The sequence below is a fragment of the Dermacentor variabilis genome, unplaced genomic scaffold, assembly GCF_050947875.1.
Source record: "Dermacentor variabilis isolate Ectoservices unplaced genomic scaffold, ASM5094787v1 scaffold_13, whole genome shotgun sequence".
In the NCBI taxonomy this organism is placed as follows: domain Eukaryota; kingdom Metazoa; phylum Arthropoda; class Arachnida; order Ixodida; family Ixodidae; genus Dermacentor; species Dermacentor variabilis.
The window spans coordinates 21,522,497-21,548,133 of record NW_027460291.1 but is presented as its reverse complement, the minus strand read 5'-3'; the positions used below and the strand labels follow the sequence as shown (position 1 = coordinate 21,548,133).

At 46.7% G+C, this 25,637-nt stretch overlaps 1 protein-coding gene across 1 annotated transcript; it reads left to right on the top strand.

The window, feature by feature from the left end:
* The first annotated feature begins 346 nt into the window (after positions 1-346).
* LOC142566704 (leucine-rich repeat-containing protein 20-like) lies at positions 347-25,637 on the top strand. Its single transcript, XM_075677543.1, has 4 exons — positions 347-633; positions 17,828-17,971; positions 19,149-19,316; positions 22,592-25,637. The coding sequence occupies exons 1-4, from the start codon at positions 528-530 to the stop codon at positions 22,765-22,767; spliced, it is 594 nt and encodes a 197-aa protein (XP_075533658.1). The 5' UTR covers positions 347-527; the 3' UTR covers positions 22,768-25,637.

Here is a 25,637-nt window from a genome sequence, read left to right as displayed (position 1 = left end):
GGTCGGGGCTTCGCGGAAACCGCGCGCGCCGACAGGCCAGAAACCGATGGAAAGACAGGAACAAGCACGCGGTCTGAGTCCAGGTTGCTGCGAAACCCCGGGGCCTTCAAGGCTGCCGACCTTAAGCAAGAGAACGAGGAAAAAAATGAAGCATTGCGCCAAGAATATTACAAAGATGGAAGTAGAAGGAAACAAACGAAAAGAAGAAAAAAAGTGGCCAAAGCCCTTCCAGGATCACAGCCCCGGGTTTTTCGTCGTTGGCACGGGTCCGAGGTCAGCTGATTCTGGTTTTCCGGAGAGAGAGAACGAGGGGGTTTTGGCCGCGGGTTTATATTTGGGCCGGCCCGGGGTGCGGAGCCAGAAAGCAAAGACTCTCGGAGCTCCCGTCAGCAGAGCAGGCCCCGCCACCGTTTAGTGGCGTCCAAAGTGCCCGAAGTTGGTCCTCCTCGCATCGCTGTGTTCTCGCACCAGGCAGGCGTGTGCCTCGTCTCATCTGTGCTGTCGTGCGCTTGACGGACTCTCCGAAAATGCCTCCCCCGGCCCAGCAGCAGGTGGACATCGTCGGTGGCGCCGGCAAGGCTGTCATCAAGGTTGTGCATCGATGCACTGACGCCACGGAGAACCAGAACCTGGGTGAGTGAGGCCGTCTCGCTGCGCCAGTTGATGTGGTACGGTTTGGCCTGTACTATTGCCGCCTCACTCTGCATCCCCGTGCGCATGCTTTTTGGACGCCACGTTGTTCAGAAGGCTTGCGAGAAGGGAAGCACTGCGTCTTTTTCCTCGATAGTTCGCGTCCCCGCAATGTTTATTTTCATGATACCTCGACGGGGCATCTTTTAGCGATGCGACCTGACCACCAAGGAAGCAACAAAATATGCGCGGTTCCTGCGCGGTAAAGTTTAACGTCGCGACATTCGTATATCATTGCCTTTTTAAGCTCTGAAGAATTTCAGGTAAATGCATTTACCACGTTTACATTACGACGAGCGCCCCTGAAACAGCATTCGTGCGGAGGCCATTACTGAGCATTCCACGGGTCAGACGCGTCTGACCAAGGCATGAGACAGCGCGTGCTGCAGAGCTTGTTCGCTTGTTGAAGGAAAGGTCGCTTGAACAAACAGGACTGACACTGTTTCGTACAAGCGAACCTTAGACTATGCTCTGCTACTCACTAGATATGCTGGTTTAAGGAAGTGCGCATCGCTGGGCCAGTTCGTTAAGCATTATCTCTGAGGGGTGAACGAGGATACACAGCGCCTTGCTTCTTATTCTGTCTGCCGTCGTTTCTGCGCTGTTTTCATCCTTTGTAGATCCTGGGTTCCTAGGAAATAACATTCACCTGCGCCTCGTATTTAGAACTGCCAGCCCTTAACAACTGCTGTTCCGAGTACTCCACGATAGGGATCTTCTCACGTAAATGTAGAGCCGCGTGAAATAACTAAACAGCGTCATCACTGCGCTTTATATAGGCATATAATAATTTTGCCAATAAGCTATGGAGCAGACAGTGACAACGCCACAATAGCCCCTAGTAGCTAATCAGGACAAGATCGGGCTTCTTTTTTGAATGACCTCGTCTTCACCGTTTTCGTTTCACCGTTAGTGTTAGACAAAGAGCCTGTTCGCTTGGCTTGGTCCCAGCCGCATATCGCTGAGGGGGAAGTGCAAACAAGCTAGTATTGAGGTTGCTTACCGAACCCAGGTGGTCCCAAGTATTCCCAAGTCAGGCGTGTGCAATCTAGTACGGCGTGCTCCTTAATAAAAACGTGTATGTGCCACCACAGATTTTTTTTCTACTTTACAGCTTATCAAAAGCAGGCTACGTTACAGAACATTTCTTCCTGGTACTTGCTAACCCTTATGACACTTTCTACAAGGCCAACAGCACAACCCATAACTGCTATGAAAGGGACCTAGCGAGGGCTTACACCACTGATAGGTGGCAACACCATTGTCTGCGTGAGCCCTCCTAAAAGCGCTTCTAGAGCTGCTTTAGGCGCACTTGTTCGCTCTTTAGTGTGCGTTACTGGAGATGACAGCTTTACCATTAATTCAGACTGGTACCAACGGTTAAAAAATTTTGAGTGGCTCTTTAAGAAACGCAACGCTATGATTCTTTAGCATATGATAATTGTCGAGTGTAAGTTAACATTTAAATTTGCATAAGCGATATATTTTGTTATTTTTCTCTGATATAATCACTACTTCTCATGCAAATATAAGAAAACGCGCACCATGTCATTGAAAGAGGCCGTGGAAATGTAGTGGCACGGACTACAAGTGCTAGATTTCTGGGCTCTGTGGCTAGAAAACATTCTGGTTCAATTCTAAAAACGTTCCCATTTTGTTTTTAATCCAGGAAGGCGCGTATAGTCCTCATTTTAAAAGGATTGCCCAGGTTTATTTGAAATAAACACAAAAGATGATAGTGCTGTTTAAATATTAGTTGAAACCCTACACTTTCTTAATATGACGCTCAAAAGGAATAAATAAAGCCATGTCTGTCGTACTTATTGACTGCCGCGCTCTACGATCAAGGATGTAAGCGCAACACAAATGGCGCCCCGGTGGGAACTATTCCGTGAGTTGGGCTACGTTTGTCTCTTTGTTTTCTTAAAAGTCAAAAGCAACACAATTTGTTTACTGTGTACTAGCTTAAGATAGTGTAAACATTTAGGAGCATCCGTGCGAAATTCGGCGCTGACAAACGAGAGGAAGCGCCGCGAAAAATGTACCCGTTTCTGCTGCCAAGACTGAAAACGCCGCCATTTCCGCTCTCTCTCCGGAAGTTACGCACGCGGCGTGACGTCTGACATAAAGTGGCGGCTGCGTTTGCCTGCAGCGCGCTGAAACATCTCGGCGGGACGTGCGTCATAGCGAGCACAACTCGGTGCATGCGTCGTCTGCTTGGGTGCTGTTTAGAGGCTGCTAACGAAAAAACTATGCAATTAACAGCCCTGTGGCTGCGCCAAGATTGCTTTCTTGGTTTATTCTACTCATTTATAACCAATTTAGGCAAAGCGAAATTACAAAGCACTAGGCCTTTATTGCCACCTTAAGAATGCGGGGACTGACACCAAATGAGTACGCAATCGACTCCATTTTATCCGATGGTGATTGCCATCATTTCGTTCTAGGAAGACTGCATCGAGAAAACGTTTTATCGCCAAGCTGATTCAGCAAGGGCTGAGCAAGAGACTCCTTGTCGGATTGAAGTGGCGACTTGAAATGACAGGAACACAAAGTCCTGGCACGTTCGTAATACCTGCCAAACGTCTCCTCCTCCAGTGTACCTGTCGCTCCATAATGAATTCTAACCCGCCGTGGTGGCTCAGCGGCTATTGTGTTAGGCTGCTGAGCACGAGGTTGCGGGATCGAATCCCGGCGACGGCGGCCGCATTTCCATGGGGGCGAAATGCGAAAACACCCGTGTACTTAGATTTAGGTGCACGTTAAAGAACCCCAGGTGGTCGAAATTTCCGGAGTCTTCCACTACGGCGTGCTTCATAATCAGAAAGTGGTTCTGGCACGTAAAACCCCATAATTAGTAATGAATTCTAGGTTGCGAGTTCGCATGCAGGATCGCGCCCCTGTACTCGTGAACACTTAGGGTGACTCACGCTCCGATTGTTCAAAATGTATGTAGAAGTCGAGCGCCGGACGAAATCGCATCGGCTCGTGAAGAATCACGGAAAGAAAATTAACCGACGATTACGGCACTGCCTAATGCAAGATTTGAGTGCATCTGTACACGTGTTTTCATTTCGCGATATATTGAGGCATCGCACCGACCCCCGCACCAACTGGCTGAGTCGCGACGCACGGCGCTATATATACACCGGCCACATAGTTGCCGCTTCCCGGCAACTGCATCCGGGAAGCGCTTGCGGCCAACGCTGTGCGCGAAGGCGCGATTTCTGGTTCTTTAATTTCATGCACGGTTGGTGCCGCTGCTGCCGCGGATGAATGGATGAATGGATGGACGTTATGAGCGTCCCGTTTGGAACGTAGTGGTGGGTTGCGCCACCAAACTTTTTCTATTATACTGCCTAATGTCCTACCTAGGTTAAAAATAAAAAAAGAAGAAAAAAAAACACGATGAATTATTCCATAACCAAATTTTCTAACCCCCTATTGTGAACTTTGTTTTTGTACGTCTCCGTTTTTTGTCGTTTCCCTACTTTTCTTCCACCAATCTTAGAATTACAATCACCTCTTACTAATCTCTATTGCGGACATGTTACTTCCCCCTGTTCTCGCTTAACCCAAGGGCTTCAACGTGGCCAGTGGTGCCTAAATCGACCGCTGGGCAGATAGCTTCACATTCTAATAAAACATGCTCCATCGTTTCCCTAGCTTTACCGCAGCTAAGCACATGCTTCTTCTTTCTCCTTATATCGCGCTTCATAGGTGCGTGTTCTAAAGCATCCTGATTTCGCTTCGAAAAGTTATGAGCTTCCCTTTGAGTTATCATAAATTGTTTCTTTCCTGATTTCGTTTTTTCGTCTTAAGTAGTTACTCATGGCAGGTTTCTTTTCCACTGCCGCTTCCCATGCAGTTAAATCCTCCTCTCTGATTTTATGTTTGACGTTGTTTGTTGCCGTGTTGCACACCATACAGGTCGTATACTTCCTGGTAAGCTTCCTAGTTCACTGTGAATCGATGTTTTTCCCGTACAGATACCTCAACACTCCCAGCCCATTTACTTTCTTCCATATTCCTCAGTCGTTCTACATAATCAATTTTACTGTGAGCTTCCTTCACTTCAAAACTTGTCCAGGCCATATCACCCTGCACAGCTTCATTTGTAGTCTTCCAGAGAGCGCCCAATGCGAGGTGTTCCATTTACCTTCGGTTGCCATCAGGTCCTGATTGTACCCCTGATTTCAAGCGAAAAACTGCATTTCGAAAAATAGGTCCTGGAACCATTACACATTGCCACATATCCCGGAGCTCCTCGTACCTATTGCATCCACATAGCGCTCTGTGTTTCATTATGGCTGCATTTCTCTTCCCCTTTACTGTTATTGTTTTTTCCTGTTTACAAGCATATATTTTCTTCGTTTATCTCTATACCGAGGTGTTTATATTCTTTTACCCGAGGTATTTCCTGGTCCTGTATGGCCACTGTCTGTTCACTGTTTTAATTAAATATCATAACACCTGATTTTCGAGCGCTAAATTTCAAACCTAAATTCTCGCCTTCATGTCCACATATATTAGTCAGACTTTGCAAACCACTTTGCTCGTTAGCTAGCCATAGAATGTCGTCCGCACGTCCGCGCATGCGTCCGCATGTAGCAGGAGGAAAGCAGAGGAAGCCACCTTGAAGCATAACCAGATGTGCCTCACGTCCGCGCATGCGTGCGTATGCGCGTACGTGAGCGCCATCTGGTTGTGCTTCAAGGTGGCTTCCTCTGCTTTCCTCCACCCGCTGTATGCTCTCGCTGTTTTTCATCCGCCGCTGCATTCCGCGTTCGCTCTTTTATCCTTTGCTGTGCTGGTTCAGTTGGTCACGCCGAGGAACGACGCCGAGGGACACCGAGGCACGCCGACGCTCAACGCAGGAATCGGTGCTAAGAGAATTTACGCAGAAACTCCTCTGGAAGTTGTCTAAGTATGTGTGCGCATTGTTCCACTTGCTCATCTCCACGCAGCCCGGTGTCATAATTAATGCTATGAACCTTGATCCGGCGAGCACAATGGACAGCGCCGCGGCGAGATGAAGTGCTGCCCATGGCGGTGTAAGGTGAATTGATGACACAAGCAAAGTACTGCAGGGGGCGGCGCCAGGTGCGCTGATGACGTTCCGATCACTACAAGCCGTTGTCGCTCTTTAGCACCTTATCCATCAGCATAGAACCATCATGAATCGTGATCGACAGCACTCAGGCGCCTGCTGTGTCTGGCGCGGCCACGAGTGCCGTATCTTGAAAGCGATCTGCAATGGCGTCTGAGAGCGCCGACTGCTTACAGCCTCGTGGTCTCTGTGTTCTCGCCGTGTAGCTCGTGTTGAGGCGAGAGGCAGCACGAAGGCGCATTCGCTCGCTGCTGCGGACGCGATCTTGAAAGTGATCGTCTTACGGGATTGACGGACGGTTTTTCTCGTTGGGTAAGCATAGATAGCATAGAAATGCTTGCGCTGCTAAACACAACATACGACTTCATAGGCATCAGTTGTGTTTTCTTCGGGATATAATATGTATAAGTGCGCCTGGAGGACACAGGTTAACAAGCGATAGCCCGTGTATTGTAGCATGAAGACAGAATAAACTAAAGTAGCGAAAAGGAAAGAAAAAATTACCGACGATTACGTTACTTCCTAATGCGAAATTTGAGCGCAGCAAATAAGCTGTTTCACCTTTTGGATAGATTGAGGCAAAGAAATCGAGCAACACATGTATGCGCTATCACATAATTTTTTTTTTATTTTTCACACGTATTCCTTTAACAAAGACTCCACTAACAGTTCTTGACAGTCATGAAGGAAGCTTTGTGGTCGGAGAAATAGACTGATATATGTTCGACTTGGTACACCAATGCTTGATTCTCAAAGACGAGATCTATACAAGTGCCTCGCGAGGTTGTCACAGCCGTGGGGGAAGCAGAGGCTAAGCGCCGCCGCCGAGAAGACCCTGCCGTTCGCGCCGCCGAAGCGGAGGCTCATCGCCGCCGTCGAGAGCAACCAGCAGTAAGCGAGGCTGAAGCAGAAGCTCATCGCCGCCGCCGAGAAGACCCTGCAGTTCGCGCCGCCGAAGCGGAGGCTCATCGCCGCCGTCGAGAGCAACCAGCACTAAGCGGAAGCGGAGGGGGGCGGCGTGTACACCCAGCGGCAAACGATGGGGGCAGAAGCGCGCGCAGCAAGCGGACAACACGATAAAGGGAGGAGGGAAGAGATAGCAGCGACTGACTGATGCCGCTGACGGCGATAGTGAGTCAACCCCAGCTATCCGCCACACAAGAACAGGGGGGGGGGGGACCCTTTCCTTCTCTTTCTGCATGGCGGCGACGGTGTTCTATGCAGTCACGTTATCTTGACTCTCTAGCGGCGTCAGCGGCATCCAGCGGTATCAGTCGGTCGCTGCTAGCGCTGGGGGGATGAAAGGGGGGCGGAGCTGGTTACGAGGCCGACGACGACGACGACGCCGACGACGACGCGAAACCCAGGAACGGACGCCAAAGAGCTGCGCTCTAAAAAAAATCACGCAGAAACTCCTCTGGGAGTTGTCTAAGTATGCGTAAGCATTGTGTCACTTGCTCATCGCCACCCAGCCCGGTGTCATTATCAGTGGTATGAAACTTGATCAGGCCAGTACAAGCGACAACACTGTGGCGACACGAACGGGTGCGGACGGCGGCGCTAGGTGCGCTGATCACGTTGCGATCATTACGAGCCGTTATCACTCTTCGGCGCCTTATCTATCCGTGTCGAACCATTGACGAAACGTACTCGGGCGGTGCCTTCGTGTGGCACCACTGCGCGGGCCGCACCTTGAAAGCGATCTGCGATGCCTTCCCGCGCTGTGTACTCACCGCTTACTTAGCGTTGAAGCTTACTTAGCGTTGTTGAATATACGCGCGGGCCCGTACATTGAAAGCGATCTGTGGAAGGGCAGAGTGAGGCGGGTGCTGCGAGCTCTGTGAGCGTTGTGTTCTCGCCGCTTCGTTGATGTTGAAGCGAAAGGCTGCACGAAAGTGAATCGGCTCGCTGCTGCAAGCGCTGTCTCGAAAGCGGTCGTCTTACGGGACGGATGGAGTGACGGTGTTTCTTTAAATGCTTACGCATTTAAAAGAAACACCTGTATGCGACACAGGAATATTACAGAAGAATTTCTCTTTGCCTGGTAAGATTGTGCTCGAGCCACTGCGTAACTTTGCCGGTTTATTCCTGAATTCGCTCCCTTTTCTTTGGCAACCATTTAGCCATTACTGGTTTCATCAGGACACTGCAGGTGTCACGCAGAGGTTGGCATGACGTGCAATGCCGTTGAGCAACGTATTGCACCAGATAGCAGCTTGCACCTGGGGGTGGTAAATGGCGAGTTACAACCATGCAAACGACTTTGAGGGCTGCACCTTTTCAGCGCCGACCATCGCAGAATCCTCTTGGCAGGCTCGAGCCCCCTTGCAGAGAAAAAAAAAAGCCCCAAAGCGTCGGGACTGAACCGGAAACGCGATGTGTCCCGTGCCAGGAACGGGCCGGCTTTTGCGCTCTCGTGTCAGGCGGCACCGCGCCGCTTGCGTCTTGGGCACGGGTTCAAGAACACAGCTTTTTTTCTTTTGTTTTTTCTGTCCCGCGTCGCGACCACGAGACCCGGACTGCGCCGCAACCTCGGCAGTTGCTGTGCTTGGCATTGAGCTTGGCTCAAGCAATACACGTGTTTCCAAGTCTTTGTCAACTCGTTTCTCCAGCAGATTGATGCCCTTCGCTGGCTGCGAAACGACAGCGCCTAAACAAAACGTGAAGCGCTCGCAAATAACGAGGCGAACACACGAACGGATGCGCCCATATTGTGGTTAAAAATGGTGCAATAATGTTGAGGAAAGAAAAGTCCAACATAAAGAGGTCCGTCTGTCGCGAAGAGGGCGCTTTCGAAAGTCCCGTTCTAAAATTAGCGTCCTGTTGCTGGACCACGGAGTGATGGGAAACACCAGACAGGCCAGCGCGTGAGGGCGCGAATGCTGCCGGCGTGCCCGCGCTGGGTGCGCGTTAATCTGTGCGTGCTTTTAAAGTGTAATGGGCTACTGCAGTCCTTCACTTGTGGCACAAACGTCTTCGAGTAGCTTAGGAAACAAATTTCCATGCCACGGGGCACTTTTCCACTTAAGTGAGGAAAGCGAAAAAAAAGTTAACTGTGCAGTGCGTTGTGAGGGACGATGTGTGGCGGAGAGCTGCGAATTAATTTTGACCGCATAGTGCGCCCAAGGGACGTTGGATTTGGGTTCCGCCCGCACCGGAATGCGGCCGCCAGGATCGACCCCGTGGGCACGACGCCACCGCGGCGGGTCAAGTACTTCGCTAAAATCGTAGCTAATTCCGACCCTCTTATAGCCACTGTAAACATCCCCCCCCCCCCCCCCGAGCTTGAGTATAAGCCGGTGCGGCCTGGAAAGGGTCTGCTTCGGTGCACACCGTAGACTGTGAATGGGTGGATTGGATGAAATCACGAAAACTCGCCGTTATGAGTTTTAGTGATATATAAAATTGGTATATTAGAAGGTTAAGTCTTTATTGAATGCCACCGGGACAAATTTAACCAGACGATGCCATGAATCCGATGTCGCTCCGTAAATGTGGCAGTGGTTGTGCCGGGGAAGGCCAACCGGCTGCAGAAGGAGTCTCAGAATGTATAAACCATTTACATGGCGATTCCAGGGGGCCTTCCATCTTTGATCACGTGGCGACGCGTCCATACCTTGCCTGAGCTGCCTCTATGTTTACAATAGATGGGCATGACGCCGGTGCGGCTAAGGAAACCTCTGTTTCGGTGAAACCCGTAGGCTGTGACGACACGAAACTTTTGCCACAGCTTCAGAGGACCTGTAAGCCTTTTCGGAGCTCATTACGTCTTGTCCTAACAGTGCGAGCAGTGTATACGGTGTTTGTACCAAAGTGGAACTAGAAATGTATTTTAAGCTGTCCAAAATTTCCGCTTTCGAATTAAATTAGGATTAGCGTACATTGTTCTGTGTTCTTTATTTTCAAATTACATTGAAGCAACGTCTTGTCATGTTTCTGACTCAGTAACTTCCTCCTGGCGGTCAGTATTTCATTGTTGATATTGTGGCTAATTGGCCGCATGCGTGTTCAGTTGCGATAGATTTATTCTTGCTGCGCACAAGGTTTGCAACATAGACGTTTTGTAAATTACAATAGCTAATTGCAAAGGCCTATTATCACTAGTCACTCGCTTACTGTGTGGACCGTCATGAAAAGTTGAGTTTCGAACATTCGTGTGCTGTGAATGTATAGTCGCCATAAGCCATGCTTTCCACGGAATGCGCCCAGTCACTTATTCTTGAAACGTTTGCGATAAAGTGGGCATACGTTTGCGTGTAGATAACATGCGAGAAACTCATTTCCCAGGAAATTGCGCCACTCCCCTTGTGTAACGAGCAGTGCTCGCTCCTCGTGACGTTCCGGAGGTTTCCTTGGAGGTTAGCGATACAGCGGGTCAGTCATGTCGCTTTTATTCTGTGCATTACGAAGGGCCGGTAACGCAAGCAATCTCTATGTAGCCGCGGTACGTGAACTTAACCATACGGATTCATTCAATTCCTTAGTATGCCAGTCACTGTGTGTGCAGCCAACTATTGCACATATGTTCGCTGTACCGCTCATATTTTGCAGCATTAATGGAGCACAGTGCGTTAACGAACACCCAATCGCATTTCGGATAGCTTATCGCACAGTAGCACGGCAGCAGTGGTAATGGTTTTGTGTTCGTGCGCTTTCGCTGAGGCAACGCTCGGTGCGCCTCCCGAAGTGCCATCTCGTTCCTCTCAAGAAAACTGCTCCGCGACGAGGGTCTGTAGACCTTCGCATCGGGTGAGGAGGAAAGGGCGCGCTGCCAGCCTTTCCTCCTGACAAGCCGTCTCGGCGCTGATTCAATGTGTTGCCATCGTGTGCTGCGGATCAATTTGGAAGCGTTGTAGCTCGTTCTCTGTGGAATTTACGTGATGTCAGTTCATATACGGTCGTTGAAGAACCGCTCAGTTGCCTTTCGGTGCATCGCTAACTACAGTATGGAGACCTTGCTGCGCAAACATGCTAAGTACATCATCAGCGCGGTGCGTGTATGTGCTGTGAACTATTTTAACTGTATCGGTGTTCACTCGACAAAGAGAATCGGCGTCTGCGAATTGACAACATGAATCGAAAAATCTTACTATTATCTGTTCGCTTGCCATGAGAAATTAAACATATAAGTGCTTGTGTACGGCCAACACAATGCAACCCTGAAACAGATTATAAGCGCTAATCGGTATAAAACATTTGCGTCAGCCACCGGCTTCATTCGCGCGCATTTCAATACTTGAAATCACTATGCCATGTCTAGTCTTTCCTGCTAAATCACAGCTTAGAATTACAGATAGATTGCTGCAGTATGGTCATATTCCTGAAACGAATTTTCAAAAATGCACGGCTGATGTCCGAGACTTGTAGTAGGCCCAGAAGGGCGCGCACACATCGTGCTGGGTGCCTCGTCTACCTCGAAACCAACGGAAACTATAACCATGCCGACCTAAACCACTTCTGTGCGTCTCGCATAACCGTTTCGTAAGAAGCTGCGTCATGCTAAATAGGCAGCAAGGTTGCGAAAGCGAGCACCTGAAACTGCCGCCTGGCGTATGCCTGGCATAAAGCACGGAGCGCTCACCCAAGCAAACATGCCGACCACCCATAGGTGGCGTCACTGCCTATACAATATGGCATAGGCGTACGAAAACACAATAGAGGTTCAGAAACTCTGATTATGGGAAGTCATCGTGAGTCTTCTTTCTTTTTCTTTTTTTTTCTTTTTCAACATAGATAGGACATTATGCAATAAAATAACAAGAGCTTGGTGGCGCCACCCACCGCCCCGTTCCAAAGGGGACGCTCATAACATTCATGCATCCATCTATGGCGGCGTCCATGGAAAAAACAAAAGGTTTATATAAGGGACGCGAGAACGTCTTTGACAGAAATTTCGCTGCATTGAAGGATATTTTTTTAGACTATATTGGAAACGGTGGCCGCTGCTAATCTTAAGAAGAGGTTTATCGCCAATATGGCTGACTAGTCTAGGAAGGCTTAGGACGCTAAATTTTTTTGTTTCCCGAGTATTCATCCAGAGTCTATCAGCGCAATAGTTAATGAAAAATGGATGCTTTAACCTGGAACAAACGTTTAGGAAAGGGGACTTGACATCGGATTCACAACGCCTGCGCACACATGAAGATCTTTTTCATTTTTTCGTCACGCGTGCTTCCTATGAGAACCGGTGGCAGAACGCCCCTGTCCCTTCCCTCGTTCCATCGCTATCGCTTGACTCAGTGTTTTTATATGTGTTCTACAGGTGAGTGTCCGCTACCACAACAATGGCCAACCAACTAACGTGGCATTGCGCCATCACAACTAAATACTCCTTGCCACGCTCTGTTTTTTTTTAAACGCTCCCTCGTACTACCCTGGGCGCGCAGGCGCCCACGCTTGTTCTTCTCCTCCATTGGGGGCGGATGAGAGTGAGTGATAGTGAAAGCGGTGAAGCAGTTGCTGAAGAAATACCCTTGGCTCCAGCTTAAAATAGCCCTTCAGCCAATGTTGATAGCCATCGATTTATGAACCGCTGCTTTGTTCACATATTAGCAAGAGGAGCGGGTCGGAGGAAGATGATGGTGAGAGGGGTGGGCAAGTGGTCTTACAGGCTCTTCCGAGAAGCAGAGGTGTTAAAAAAAAAGGGCACTGTAAAACAGTATCATGCGCACGAGGAGTTTTCAGTCCGGGGAGCTTAGTTTTCCCAGAAAGTAGGAAGTAAGTAGACAGATGCTTTGAACTGTGAAAGGAACGAGTTAAAACAAATAAACGTTAGAAACTCTTTATTCAATCAGATGTTCAGTAAAAGTAAACTGTCTGAAGGAAAATAAAAGAAACAAGTGATAATACGTGATTTGTCGAAAGTTGATGAAAACAAAGAGAGAGATTGGCCAAAATAACCATTAAAAGAAGAAAACCACACAAATAAAAAGCGAAAGAAAAGCTCTCAAGAAAAGTAACAAGAGGCTATGACGATTTCTCTGTTCAAATCGGATGTAAGGCTGCAGTACGTTACCCGCTGCCGCCTATATTCTTCTTGTTAGTATAACATGTTATCAGGAGATGTTGAGTCGAACCGTGGCCCAATGAGCAAAACAGAGTCCGATGCTTTCGAATCCGCCCTGGAGGCAATTAAAAACTGGAATCTGGCCTGAAGTCAGCCTTGCTTGAACTGAAGGGTATCAAGGACGAACAAGCCGCTACTAACGATGAAATCAAAAAACTTTTAAAGAGAGTTACTGCACTTGAAGCTAGTGCAACTGTAACTGCTCCCACTGAAGTTGTTCCCACTCAGAATACGCTGTAAGATATTTCAAGCCAGCTACGGCGAATAACATGCAGATGTGACGATACAGAAAACAGATTAAGACGATCAAACTTATTATTTTTGGGGATAGAGGATGACCAAAAAGAAGATTCGGCCACGTCTGAGGAAAAGATTATCAAATTTTGCGAAGAAAAACTCGAACTTCCCACAACCAGTATGCACTACGAACGGATTCATCGCCTGGGAAAATATTCTACTAAAAAAAAAACGGCCCATGTTCGCAAAATTGTCTTCATTCAAGGACAAGCAGTGTATCCTGTCCGCAGCACGTAAACTTAAGGGGACAACATTTTCAGTTGGCGAAGACTTCGCGCCATCAACGCGCGTGGCTAGAAGAAAGCTGGTACCTTTTGCCAGGCCACTTGAAAAGCCTTTTAAGTTGGTGCTCGACAAGCTCTACGTAGACAAACAAGTATATGTCTACGACACCGCTAGCGACTCAGTAATGCGATCTACCAGATAGCTAGATACAAGCCCAAGCTCCCAAAATAACCAGCCGCATTTCTTGCCGCAAGCCGCTCTCTCGCTCTCAGTGGCCTAAACTAACGTCTGAAGTTTTCTACCTAAACGCGATACACTTTGTGCTTTTCTAGATGGTAGTGACTCAGACAGAGTAGTACTAACGGAGATATGGTCGAATCCAGGTATCGACGACAATGAACTTCTGCCAGGATGTTCATTGCAAAATCTTTGCAAAATTTATAGAAACCACCGCATCAATAAGCGCGGTGGGGATGTACTTACCGCCATTAAAAAAAAACCTTCATTCCTATTTTATCGATTCCGGGTCTTCTATAGAGATTATGTGGGCTGCTCTTCATGTGTCCTCCAGCGCTGTACTCATTGGGGCCTGTTACCTGGCCCCAGATTGTAACCATTCCTTTTTCAATGACTTGCGGGACAGTGTTACTAAAGCGCTCCAGCTTCGTCCATCCAACCACGTTTACCTTCTTGGTGATTTAAATTTTCCGCTTATCGACTGGGAACATATGCCATCTTCATTTAATTAATCTCTGGAACTAATGAATCTAACGTTAGATTTTAACCTCTTCCAAATAGTGAAGGCCCCTACACGCGCTTTCAGTACCTTGGACTTGGTTTTCACAAACGCTCCTGACCCAATATCTTCCCTTTCAAATATGAGCGGCTTTAGTGATCATAACCTCATCCATCTGGCTGTTATCATCCAGAATCCCATGCCTGGCATAAAAACACAACAAATTCGCGATTATAACAAAGCAAATTACGAGGAGATTAACTCCCAACTAGAATTTTTTGCCAAGTGCTACTACCTTCATATAATTGTCGATCCGTAGACGACAACTGGGTACTCTACCGGGAAAAATTAACTGCATTAATATGCCGGTACGTCCCGATAGTCTCCATAACTAACGACAAGTCCAGCCCTTGGTTCAACAAGTCTCTTCGCAAACTAAGGAATAGAAAGAAGCGTTCGTATAACAAGGCTAAACGCGTGCGCACTGCTGAGGCTTGGTAGATATACAAATACTGTTTAAAGAATTACTGCTCAGCGATATCTTCCGCAAAAGACAAGTACTATTCTCAAGACCTATTATCGCTGCTAACGTCCAATACCAAAAAATTTGGCAAAAAATATCTCCGGCAAGTGATACTAACACCATAACTTTACACGGAACAGAAAACATACCTATTTCTAGCGCCGATTGCTCCACCGTATACAACACGTTTTCTTTATCTGTTTTCATTTAGGAGGACTTTTCCAATGTTCCAACATATCCCGAACTTGACGCCGCATACATAGAACCAATTGTTATCACTGTTGAAGAAGCTAAATTACTCATTAGTAACCTCAAAATATTCACTTCAGCCGGTATTGACAACATTAACTCCAAGATGTTAAAGAACACCGTCCCTATTTCCAGCAAGATCTTATGCCATATTTTGCAACGAGCTCTAGCATCTGGTAAGTTACCCACCGATTGGTTAATAGGAAAAATGATACCAATTCTCAAATCTGGAGATGTTCACTCACCTGACAACAATTGGCCCATGTCTTTATCCTGCATATGTTGCAAAATGCTTGAGCACATAATCACTTCACACGTGTGCAGCCTTCTAGAAGCTCACAATTTAATTTTTTCTAATCAGCGTGGTTTTTGGAAGGGATTTTCTTGTGACACACAATTATTTGAACCAGTGACTGACTTGCACTTTAACATGGACTGCAATCTTCCAACTGACTGCAGCTTTCTTAACTTTTCTAAAGCTTTTGACCGCGTGCCCCACTGCCGCTTAATTTCTAAATTATCTTCCCTACGACTTGACACTTCAACATTATGCTGGATTCGTAATTTTGTTTCTTTTCGAGAACAGTTTACTGTTGTTAACAATTTCTCTTCTCCGCCTTCTTCCGTTAGCTCTGGTGTGCCACAAGGCAGCGTCTTCGGCCCCTTACTTTTCTTAATCTACATTAACGACTTACCCACCCAGATTACTTCCTACATGCGCCTTTTTGCCGATGACTGTATAATCTGTCGTCCTATTCACACGATCGACTGATGATCACTTGGCACTTCAAGCTCATCTCAACCTTATCACTAACTGGTGTAACAAATGGTTTATGACACTAAACTTTACAAAGTGCGAGGTGATGTGCTTCAGCCAAAAATGTGTAAATTCTAAATTTTCGTATCACCTTAATAACACTATGCTTTCCTACACTTCATCATACAAGTACCTTGGTGTTCTTCTTACAGATAATCTTTCATGGGTCCCACACATTGCTTCTACATGCGCGAAAGCAATACGTTCTCTTGGCTATCTAGGACGCAACTTTCGAAATGCCCCGCTGAGCACGAGGTCGCGGGATCGAATCCCGGCCACGGCGGCCGCATTTCGATGGGGGCGAAATGCGAAAACACCTGTGTGCTTAGATTTAGGTGCACGTTAAAGAACTCCAGGTGGTCAGAATTTCCGGAGTCCCCCACTACGGCGTGCCTCATAATCAGAAAGTGGTTTTGGCACGTAAAACCCCAAATATTATTATTATTACTTTCGAAATGCCCCGACAAACATGCAAAAACTCGCTTTCCAAACATTCATTTTGCCACAGTTGGAATTGGCCTCATCAATTTGATCCCCTCATCTAAATTACCTTATCAATATGACGGAAAGGATATAAAATAGAGCAGCCCGGTTCATATCACATATCTACGGTATAAACTCAAGCATTACACAAGTTAAACTAGACCTTCTACTGCCACCATTAGATATCCACCACAACATCGCTTTTCTGAGCTTATTCCAAAAATATATTTACACTAATAAACGAACCCGGTTACGACTACAAATACCCCACTCTTTTTCACGCATATTACATAATCAGTTCAGTTTCATGCGCATATATGGTAAAATCAATGCATTTAGTTTATTTGCATTACCTCGTGCAATTCGTCTCTGGAATGACCTCCCTGATAACATAGCCTCCATATCTAGCCCCGACACGTTGCGCTGTCAGTCACTGACGTTTTGCCCCTTTAATGCCGTTCCCGAATGCCCAGTCTAGTGCATTTGATCGCGCATTTTTGCAATTTTGTATATTAATTTCATAAACAGTATTCCATTTGCTCTGGTGACGGTAACAAGCGTTCGTGTGCCTTCACATATTGCTTTGTATTCCCTGTGCCTTGAATATTGTATAACACGGCAATCTCTTTATAGCACTGTTCTTGTTGGAAATTTGTACTTTTTATATCTTTACTGTTTAAAACGCCCCCTTACTTTATGCCCAGCCATAGGGCCTTTAAGGTTCTTTTGAATAAATAAATGAATACATTAAAGAGGTCCATTTAAAATATCAATTCTTCTTTGTTGCATAGTATTGAACTTGCGGATGGCATACAATTGTCATCCAATGCTTTCTTCTTTTCTGTCCAAGAACGAATGTTGTGCGTCTGAATGCACAGTTGCATAGTGCCTAAAGAGCATACATTGCACGTCAAAAGCCATATTGAGAGATATTTTTAGCTCGCTGATGGGAAAAGTATGCTCTATTCATGTGTTCGGCATCTTTTAATCATTACGATAACACATTTACTACTCAGCTACTTTCTAAGAAATCTTGCGAGAGTTTTGAACAATGTGAAAAGAAATCATTGTAACTACAAGCCATTCAATATTGCAAATCTGCATAGCTGCTGACGCACCTTGTAGGAAAGAGTGCATCCACCAGCCGTGCATTTTTTACTACCTTTGTATCCCTACCTTCGATCATATAGCACCAGACATAGCTGGTGAAAGCTTGCAGAAAGTACACAAATATATACTGTCCACTGAAACAGAAGGCGTACAGGATAGAAGTCGGGACGCATTACGTTTGCCGCCATTTCATAAAGCCCAGCGTTTGTGTCGAATGAGGCAAAAAGATTGCTGATGCTTTTTTCACTGTCGTTAACTGAATTGGTGCTCTATTATTAATATTTTACAAAAGTTGAGTTTCAGCGTAAAGCCTGCAGTATATTCAGTGCTGAAATAATACAGGTATAAGAAAAGCAAAATCGCCCAAAACGTTGTAAGTGCGGAAGCATGGAGTTATTATCAACTCAACTCAGGGCGCACACACTACTTGTCGTGCGCGCTTTGCAATTACTGCCGCTGTAAAAGTGCGCACTGCCAGGCGCAGGTAACAACCCTTTGACTTTGACACACCCTCCTCGCAGACCTTTCCGAATGCCAGCTGATGTCGTTCCCGGACGCCATCTTTCATCTGATGAGGAACACTCGCGTTCTGGCTTGCGACCTCTCCAGCAACGTGCTCCGCAAGATTCCGCCCAAGCTGCCGCTCAAGTTCACTCACATCACAGGTGCGTGAGCATAGGCGATCTCCTTTGCTAGCTATAGAATGTGTGCAGTATGAGACTACCAATAGACCTTCAGCCACTAGTATAAAGTGAAGTTTATACTTCACCGGATTTATGTTGTCACTCGATGGTAATTCTGCTACAACTTTTCGTATTTTCACCCTGTTTTAGAATTATTCACGGCTTAACCATACGAATAAGAACTGGAATAACAATTGAAAGCAGTCATCGAAGGCCCTTGAGGGGTACACAATCTTCAATATTTGTTTGGTGAAAGTTTTTCTCTTGTATAACAAGCATAGGCAGAAAGTGTGTCCTGCGATAATGACAAATAGCCGGGCAAGGGAACAATATTTCAAGATCGCAAATCAGCCTCTAGAGTCTGCGAAGGAGTACGTTTACCTAGGTCAACTAATCACAGGGAACCCTAACCATGAGATGGAAATTCACAGGAGAATAAAAATGGGTTGGTTCGCATACGGCAGGCATCGTGAGCTCCTGACTGGGAGCTTACCGTTATCATTGAAAAGCAAAGTATACAATCAGTGCATTTTACCGGTGCTGACATATGGCGCAGAGACTTGGAGACTGACAAAGAAGCTTGAGAACAGGTTAAGGACCGTGCAAGGAGCGATGGAACGAAGAATGATCAGCATAACTTTAAGAGACAGAAAGAGAGCGGTTTGGATCCGAGAGCAAACGGGTATAGACGATATTCTAATAGACATTAAGAGAAAAAATGGCGCTGGGCAGGTCATGTAATGCGCAGATTAGATAACCGTTGGACAATTAGGGTGACAGAATGGGTACCAAGAGAAGGGAAGCGCAGTATAGGACAGCAGAAGACAAGGTGGTGCGAAGCAATTAGGAAATTTGCGGGTGCTAGTTGGAATCGGTTGGCGCAAGACAGGGGTAATTGAAGATCGAAGGGAGATGCCTTTGTCCTACAGTAGACATAAATAGGCTAATGTTGATGATGATGATAAGCCCAAATTTACAAGCAGGACGTGAAGCAGGCAACAGGACACATGGCTGTAATCAGGACCAAGACGTTATCATGAACATCAGTAGAAACAGTTGTTGCATGTGCTGTGTGGTCGTGTGTGGGCAATGCCGAATAACCATCAGAGATTGGTATGTGCACCTGCCCTTGAAGCTAAGCTCTGCCACGTGTGCGCAGAGCTGAATTTGTCTCACAACCGACTGAGCAGCCTGCCCGAGGAGCTGAAGGAACTGCCGGAGCTCCGGCGGCTGGACATATCGTACAACGACTATATGTCTATGCCGTGGGTCATCTTCCGCCTTCCGAGGCTCACATACCTTGACGCCCGCAAGAACTACATCTCAGGTCAGTTCCCTTGAAGTTGTCTCCGAATAATTCTCGGCATCAGTGTGTATGCGGATGAAGTTTCACTGGTCGGTGCATAATTCAGCGAAGTAAAAAGAATACGAGGGCGAAGTACGCAGGTCCATTCTTGTATTGTCTTTGCTAGTGCTATTTCAATGTTTAAATATAAACCGCCTAGCACAGCAGAGTGTGTCGGTTACGCGATGGTTTTACATACGGCTGAAAACGAAATTGCCAGAACCACGCTTTCTATGCATTGCATGCATAACCGATTCTCTCATCGTATTTGCGTCAGTCATACAGCATCTTTTTTACTAAACATAGCCCGACGCGGTAGCTTAATGGCGCTGCTACATTGAGGTCGTAGGTTTGATCCAGATCCCGGCAGCCGCATTTCATGGGGGCGAAACGTAAAAACGTTATGGAGAATGCTTAGCGCTGTAAGAACAAAGGACACGTTGAGACAGGAACAAAGGACAGGTCATTTTCCAGCGCTTGTCCTGTCTCGACCTGCGCTTTCTCCTTGCTGCGCTGTGTATTATGTAAAACGATGAATTACCAACATGTCAAAATGCAAAACTTACTTGTACTTTGGTGCTCGGCAAAAGGTCCATCTGATGAAAACTGTTCCGGTCTCCTTCAATACAGCGTGCCTCATCATATCGTGCTTTTGACACGTAGAATCCAAGAATTGAACTGTTTTATTGTTTTAGCGATTATATGAACACACCAGGCGCAGTTTTGCTGTCGCCGTCACGTTCCATTTGAAGTCCAAGGGCGATAACTCAGTCATGGCGCGCCGTGTGCTGTACGTGCGAGAGAAAGCGTGCGAGAGTTTGCCAACGATCGCAGCTCGACTTTGGACGCGCAAGGGAGGAAAGCGGGGAGAATGCGCGCCGTCTTCTGTCGCGAGGACGAGGAAGAAGGGGGCGCTGTACTACGACAGCAACTGCGTATGGTGCGGCCGCTGGTGGTCGCGCGAGCTTTATCTCGAAAGCGATCTGCTATGGGGGCAGAGTCTAGGCGGGCCGGCGGCTCATAGCTTTGCGTGTGGTGTGTTCTCGCCTCTCAGTTTGCGTTCAAGCGATCGATAGCATGAAGGTATCTTCGGTCGCTGCTCATGCCGCGCTTTCCGAGGCCTGCGTTTTGTCAGCGAGTGTCCGCGGTCACCTATTGCGATGTTTGCCCGTGCGCGCTGACACCATGCTTGTTAATTTAGTTAGTATGCCTATGTTTAAAAGATTATACGGTTGATAAAACTGCTATTCTTCGTATAGCTAGCTGTCCCCTGATTTGCTATCGAAATCGATGATTTGCCTTTCGGGCGAAACTGCGACTTTGCTGTATATCAAGAAGAAAAAAAATATAGGACATCTACAATGGCAGAGAAAGTCTAAAAAGCTGTAAGCTTCAGGTTTCGTGGCGTTTAGCTTCTCAAAGCAAAACACGGTACATAAGAGAGGATGTAGGAAGGGGGGGGGAACAATTTGGCCACCTGCTGTTTTTTAACGCATGGAAGTGCACACACGTTTTCCATCAGAGTAAGACCGCCGTAGCGGAGAACTCGCAGGAGCAGAACTGAGCAAAGGCGGCGGGAACAGAGCAACGCATATGAAGCAAGCATATGAAGTCGATTGAAAATTAGGTCGCTCCATAAAACGCCCTAAAGTGCCCGGTTTTTTCCTGAGTAAATAACGCGGCGTTTTCAGTACGAATAATTAGCTCGAACAATGGTCGAGTAGTGAAAAGCCCGTATGTCATTATGAAATTGTCATCGGTGGCTCTTATATATCGAGTCAACTCTAGTGAAACGCAAGGGGGAATCTGAAATCTAAATGCCAGCTGTAGAGAGGCTTACACCACTTCTGCACTGTTTTATTTATTTTATTTTATTTGTAAAATATTTTACAAGGTCCCCACATGGGGTATTGAGTAAGAGGGACATGAAACAAAGTACACACATAAAAAGTGACAATCTTGTGACAATATGTAGGTCGAAAAAAAAAACACCAGCCAGGTGCACAACCTAAAAATTACAGAAACACATTATCACATGCAGCTGCGTATCAAAACAATAAAAAACAACTCGATAAGTTTGTAACAAATGTATTACAGTGCAAGGAAAAAATAGGAAAAAGAAAACCAAAAAACAGTGAATATGATAGTAGGGGTTAACAAGAGTTAAGCGAGTTGAGTGAGTGCCTGAGTTTTTCACGGTCAGTTTCCGCACGTATGTTATCGGGGTGTCTGTTCCAGAGACGAATGGCAAGTGGAACTGCAGACGAGTTGAATGCTTCAGTTTTACCGTAGATGCACGTGAAGCTAAGATGATTGTGTAAACTGTGTGACATGTGAGATGAAGTTGCTGGGCGTAGGGAGGATATGTTAGTGTGGCGGGCGTACTTATGAAATAATGACAAAAGGGCTATGTTCCGTCGATTACTCAGCAGCTGAAGTGAAAGGTCATTTATTTGTATTGCACTAAATGTGTAGCCGTAATTCTGGAAAATCAACCTTGCGGCTCTATTTTGGCATGATTCCAGCATGTTAATTAATTAATTTTGGTGGAGAGGCCAGACTGGAGCGGCGAACTCAAGCTGTGGGCGAATGAATGTTTGAAATACCAGTTTGCGGATAAGTCTAGGTGAGTTTAGCAGGTTGCGGCGGAGGTAACAAGTGATAGAGAAGCCCTGACAAGGACGCTCGTAACGCGAGAAGTCCAGGAGAGGTTTGCCGAAAGATTTACGCCTAGATATTTTAATGATGAGGCCCGTGATAATGGGACACTTTTGATACAATAGGAATAGTACGAGTCAGAGCGTTTGCAGCTGAAGGACACGGCTTTACACTTTGATGAATTTAGGGTCATTAGCCAGGTGTCACACCAAATAGTAGTTTGATTGAGATTATTTTGGAGGATCAGGTGGTCGTCAGAACTGTTAATGGGACGATAGATAACGCAGTCGCTAGCGAATGTGCGCATGCATTTTATGCGCTACCGAAGTGGTCCTATGATTGCAGTAGGCTAACGAGGTGCAGACATATCTTGAAAAGTGGTTAGAACCTGCACTGTAATTCTTGGTAATCGAGTTGCTTTTCGGAAGTGTGAGCTAGAATGCGTGCGATGAGCTAACGTGGCAGATCATGCGAGACAGAAAAGAAAAAAATAAGACAAACGCAAAAAAGTGGTTTGTAATGTGTGAGATGCGTAATTAAACGAGCTTCGTGCCGGCTATGCTCAAAGAAGAGCCCCTTGTGCACATTCTCCTTCGCAGATGTGGAAGCACCTCGGCTGCGCTCCGTGAGCACTCTGCGCGAGGTTCACCTGGAGGAGAACCCTCTGTCTGAGGACGCTTGTCGCCGGTTGGAGAACATATCGCAGATGGTGATCCACGTGACCCCTCCGGGTTCCTCCGACTCGGACGACGAATCGTCGGGCGACGAGAAGTGATGGCTGACCAATGTCGCCCTCTCGCTGCACACTTCCCAGCCGCGTGTGGCCCTTCGTCGCCTTCGGGTGGACACTGTGGGACCTTACGAACTGTGCTGATTTCCGGATGTGCCATTGGCCACCATTGTGATATCGCGGTCGCTGGCTCTTGGAACGCCACCCTTCGTACCTAACGCGCGCCATCCATGTCCTTCTTTTCTGAGTGTCCGTAAGATGCGTGGCCCTGCTAGGCCACTGACCTCCCCGTCAAGAATGCCGGACACTTGCTGCAGGGCCCTGCTGGGATAAACAGCGTAGCGTGCCAGCGCACAATTTGTGTTCGCCGGCAGAGGAGGCGAATGCTGACGTCACGAAATGGTGGTCGTGCTGGTCCTTCAATAATGCATGTTGCCGTGTTCGTGCCTAGGACCTCGGTGTCACCACTTAGCAATGCACTTAGTCAAGATTACACAGGGGTTACAAGACGGCACATTACTGTGAGAATTATTATTCTAGACATAATGTCAGGATCTTGTTAGAGTTATAATTCATTTTTCGTTTGGACGATGGCCACAGTGGCGCTCTGCCGTAAATCACCGTAGATTATCACCGTAAATGATCGGTCGGAGTGCTGCGTTATTTCTGGCCCTGTGCGGCTATGAAAACATGCGAATGCAACCAAGAGCTTTCTGGCCTGAGCTGCCATTTCGTCCTCGGCTCTTTGCTCTGGGAGCCTCTCGACATGGAAAGCCTACAAGTCATAAATATGACCCAGTAGATGACTGCTCCTAGGCGCGACTATATGTCTAGTGACCAGTCCAGTTAAACTATGTGTCCAAGGTCTCAGCACGAAGGATTTACCCCCTCCCCAAGGAGATCTTACCGTATCTATGAGGAAATCGTAAGACTACCCTTGAGCAACAACCTAAAAAATGAGGTAGCCTACATTATTAAACTGGTTAATGTTAAATTTAGGTGACAGATATCGTTCTTCATTTTTTCAGCTTCTCAGTGCGTTAAATTAAGTTATCCTTGACTTTTCAGTGTAAGCAGATCGTATAAACTATTTGCGTTCACGGAAGTTCGTTGCAGGCTCACTGCATGTTTTTTTTTAGGGCTAAGCGAAAAGCAGCTGTGTGGAACAATTTCTCCGCCGAAATAAAGCTACACTTCGCGGAAGGCCGTGGATGCTCAAAGAAAAAAAAATCTAAGTGTCTCAGGTCTTGGAGGACGGATTGGACAGGTGTGAGTGGTCATACATTGTGTAAATACTGAGGTCGACAACTCGGTGGTTCGTTAACGGAGAGCATTGTACATATACTTGTAGAGGCAGTAGAGATATTTATTTCTCTGTACATACAGATACTTATTTTGCATACGATATTAACAAATATGAAGACTGAGAGCTTTCAAGGGCGAATATACGGTGCCTTTTGAATATCCATGTCAATGTTTGGCCTTTCGTGACAGGTTTCGGTCAGGAATGATAGACCGCTATCTTCCATAAGGTGAAGACTGAGCAAACGGTGCATTAAGCTTTCTCCATACTCTGTACTGTGATTTCCTGAACCTTTGGTGAGGATGTTGTGAGCCGCGTAGCTAACTTGAAAAAAAAAAGCCAAGTGTTTCCATCAAACTTTTAAACCTGGGTTAATGCTTTGCGTTAGAGTGCTGATGCTATAAATTCGAGTTTTTCAGGACTCGAATATATCAACCGAGCAGTCAGTATTTCGAAAAGCCTTTGCCACAAAAAGACGTACATCGCTATAGTACTTCGAGATGTTGCACGAAGCTTTAAGTTCTATGCAAGAAAAATCGTCTGACCACAGTGGCAACTGTACACGGCTGGAATGACTCACGGTGCTTGTGTATCAAAAAAATTAATCGGTAGCTTCTTGGTTCGAGCGCTACTTAAAGACGCAAAAACACGTATTAGCAGCCCTCGCAATGTCTGCTCGCGACGAAAACAACATGTTGGCTTTGCTATATTATTGTAAATAGGAACCGAGAGGCATACACAAAGCCCGCCGGAACGCCATTCCATGTCATAGAAGACAGCCGCGTGTATCCCGAGAGTGATGAGCACCATTTGGGATGCGACGCATGGTACTGCGTTGACGAAGTGACGAATCCCCAAAGCAAGGCCCACAATGTTGTGATAATTGTTGTGGTCGTTCCTTCTGTTGTACATTGCGCGCGCATCGTGGGCACAGATTTGCTGCCGCATGCTCTAGTCTTAGCTGTGTTGCCGCAATAAGACAAGTGTTTTGAGCCAGTGAGTCGTTGCAAAAAAAGAAAGGAGCTGACGAGCTGAAACAGTCTCGTCTCTTCTGGCAGCTCGGAACAAAGGTGCGAACACATGCACCATTACAGTTGTTCTGTGACAGCCCTGTTATAGGCACATCGATGTTATGTGATCCAGCGAAGAGCTCACTACGAGTCAGTCATTCAGACCACTAAGCTATGGAATGTAGATATTAAAAATGGCAAAGTCTGAAACGAATCCTTGGCGCAGCAGTTTCCACCGATCTCTACGATTATGTCACGGAGAGCTTCGCTACTTGCCGTGTTCAGCTGACTGGGTTCTTCTACGGTTTTTCTCAAGAGAAAATACTCAGAGACAGCAGGTTGCAGGAGGCACAAGTCGTGTATTTTGTGTTTAGTGGTTACAATTGGTGTGCACGTTTTCTAGTTGCGTTATGTTATTTTTTGTGTTCATTGTACGATCAGTTGTGACTGCGTTCAGCTTTGTATGATAGCGTGATTAAAAGGAGGCTGATAATAGGACAGTGACTTTCACTGGTCTTCCATGGGACAGCAACGTCTGGAGAGCGGAAAAAAAAAACGGAGAATGACATTGAAAGTGCAATAAATGAATAATTTATAGAAAA

Coding starts and splice junctions, on each gene's coding strand:
- LOC142566704 (XM_075677543.1), top strand. CDS start 528: ATGCCTCCCCCGGCCCAGCAGCAGGTGGACATCGTCGGTGGCGCCGGC. Junction 634..17,827: donor CACGGAGAACCAGAACCTGG/GTGAGTGAGGCC, acceptor CCCTCCTCGCAG/ACCTTTCCGAATGCCAGCTG. Junction 19,317..22,591: donor CCGCAAGAACTACATCTCAG/GTCAGTTCCCTT, acceptor TCTCCTTCGCAG/ATGTGGAAGCACCTCGGCTG.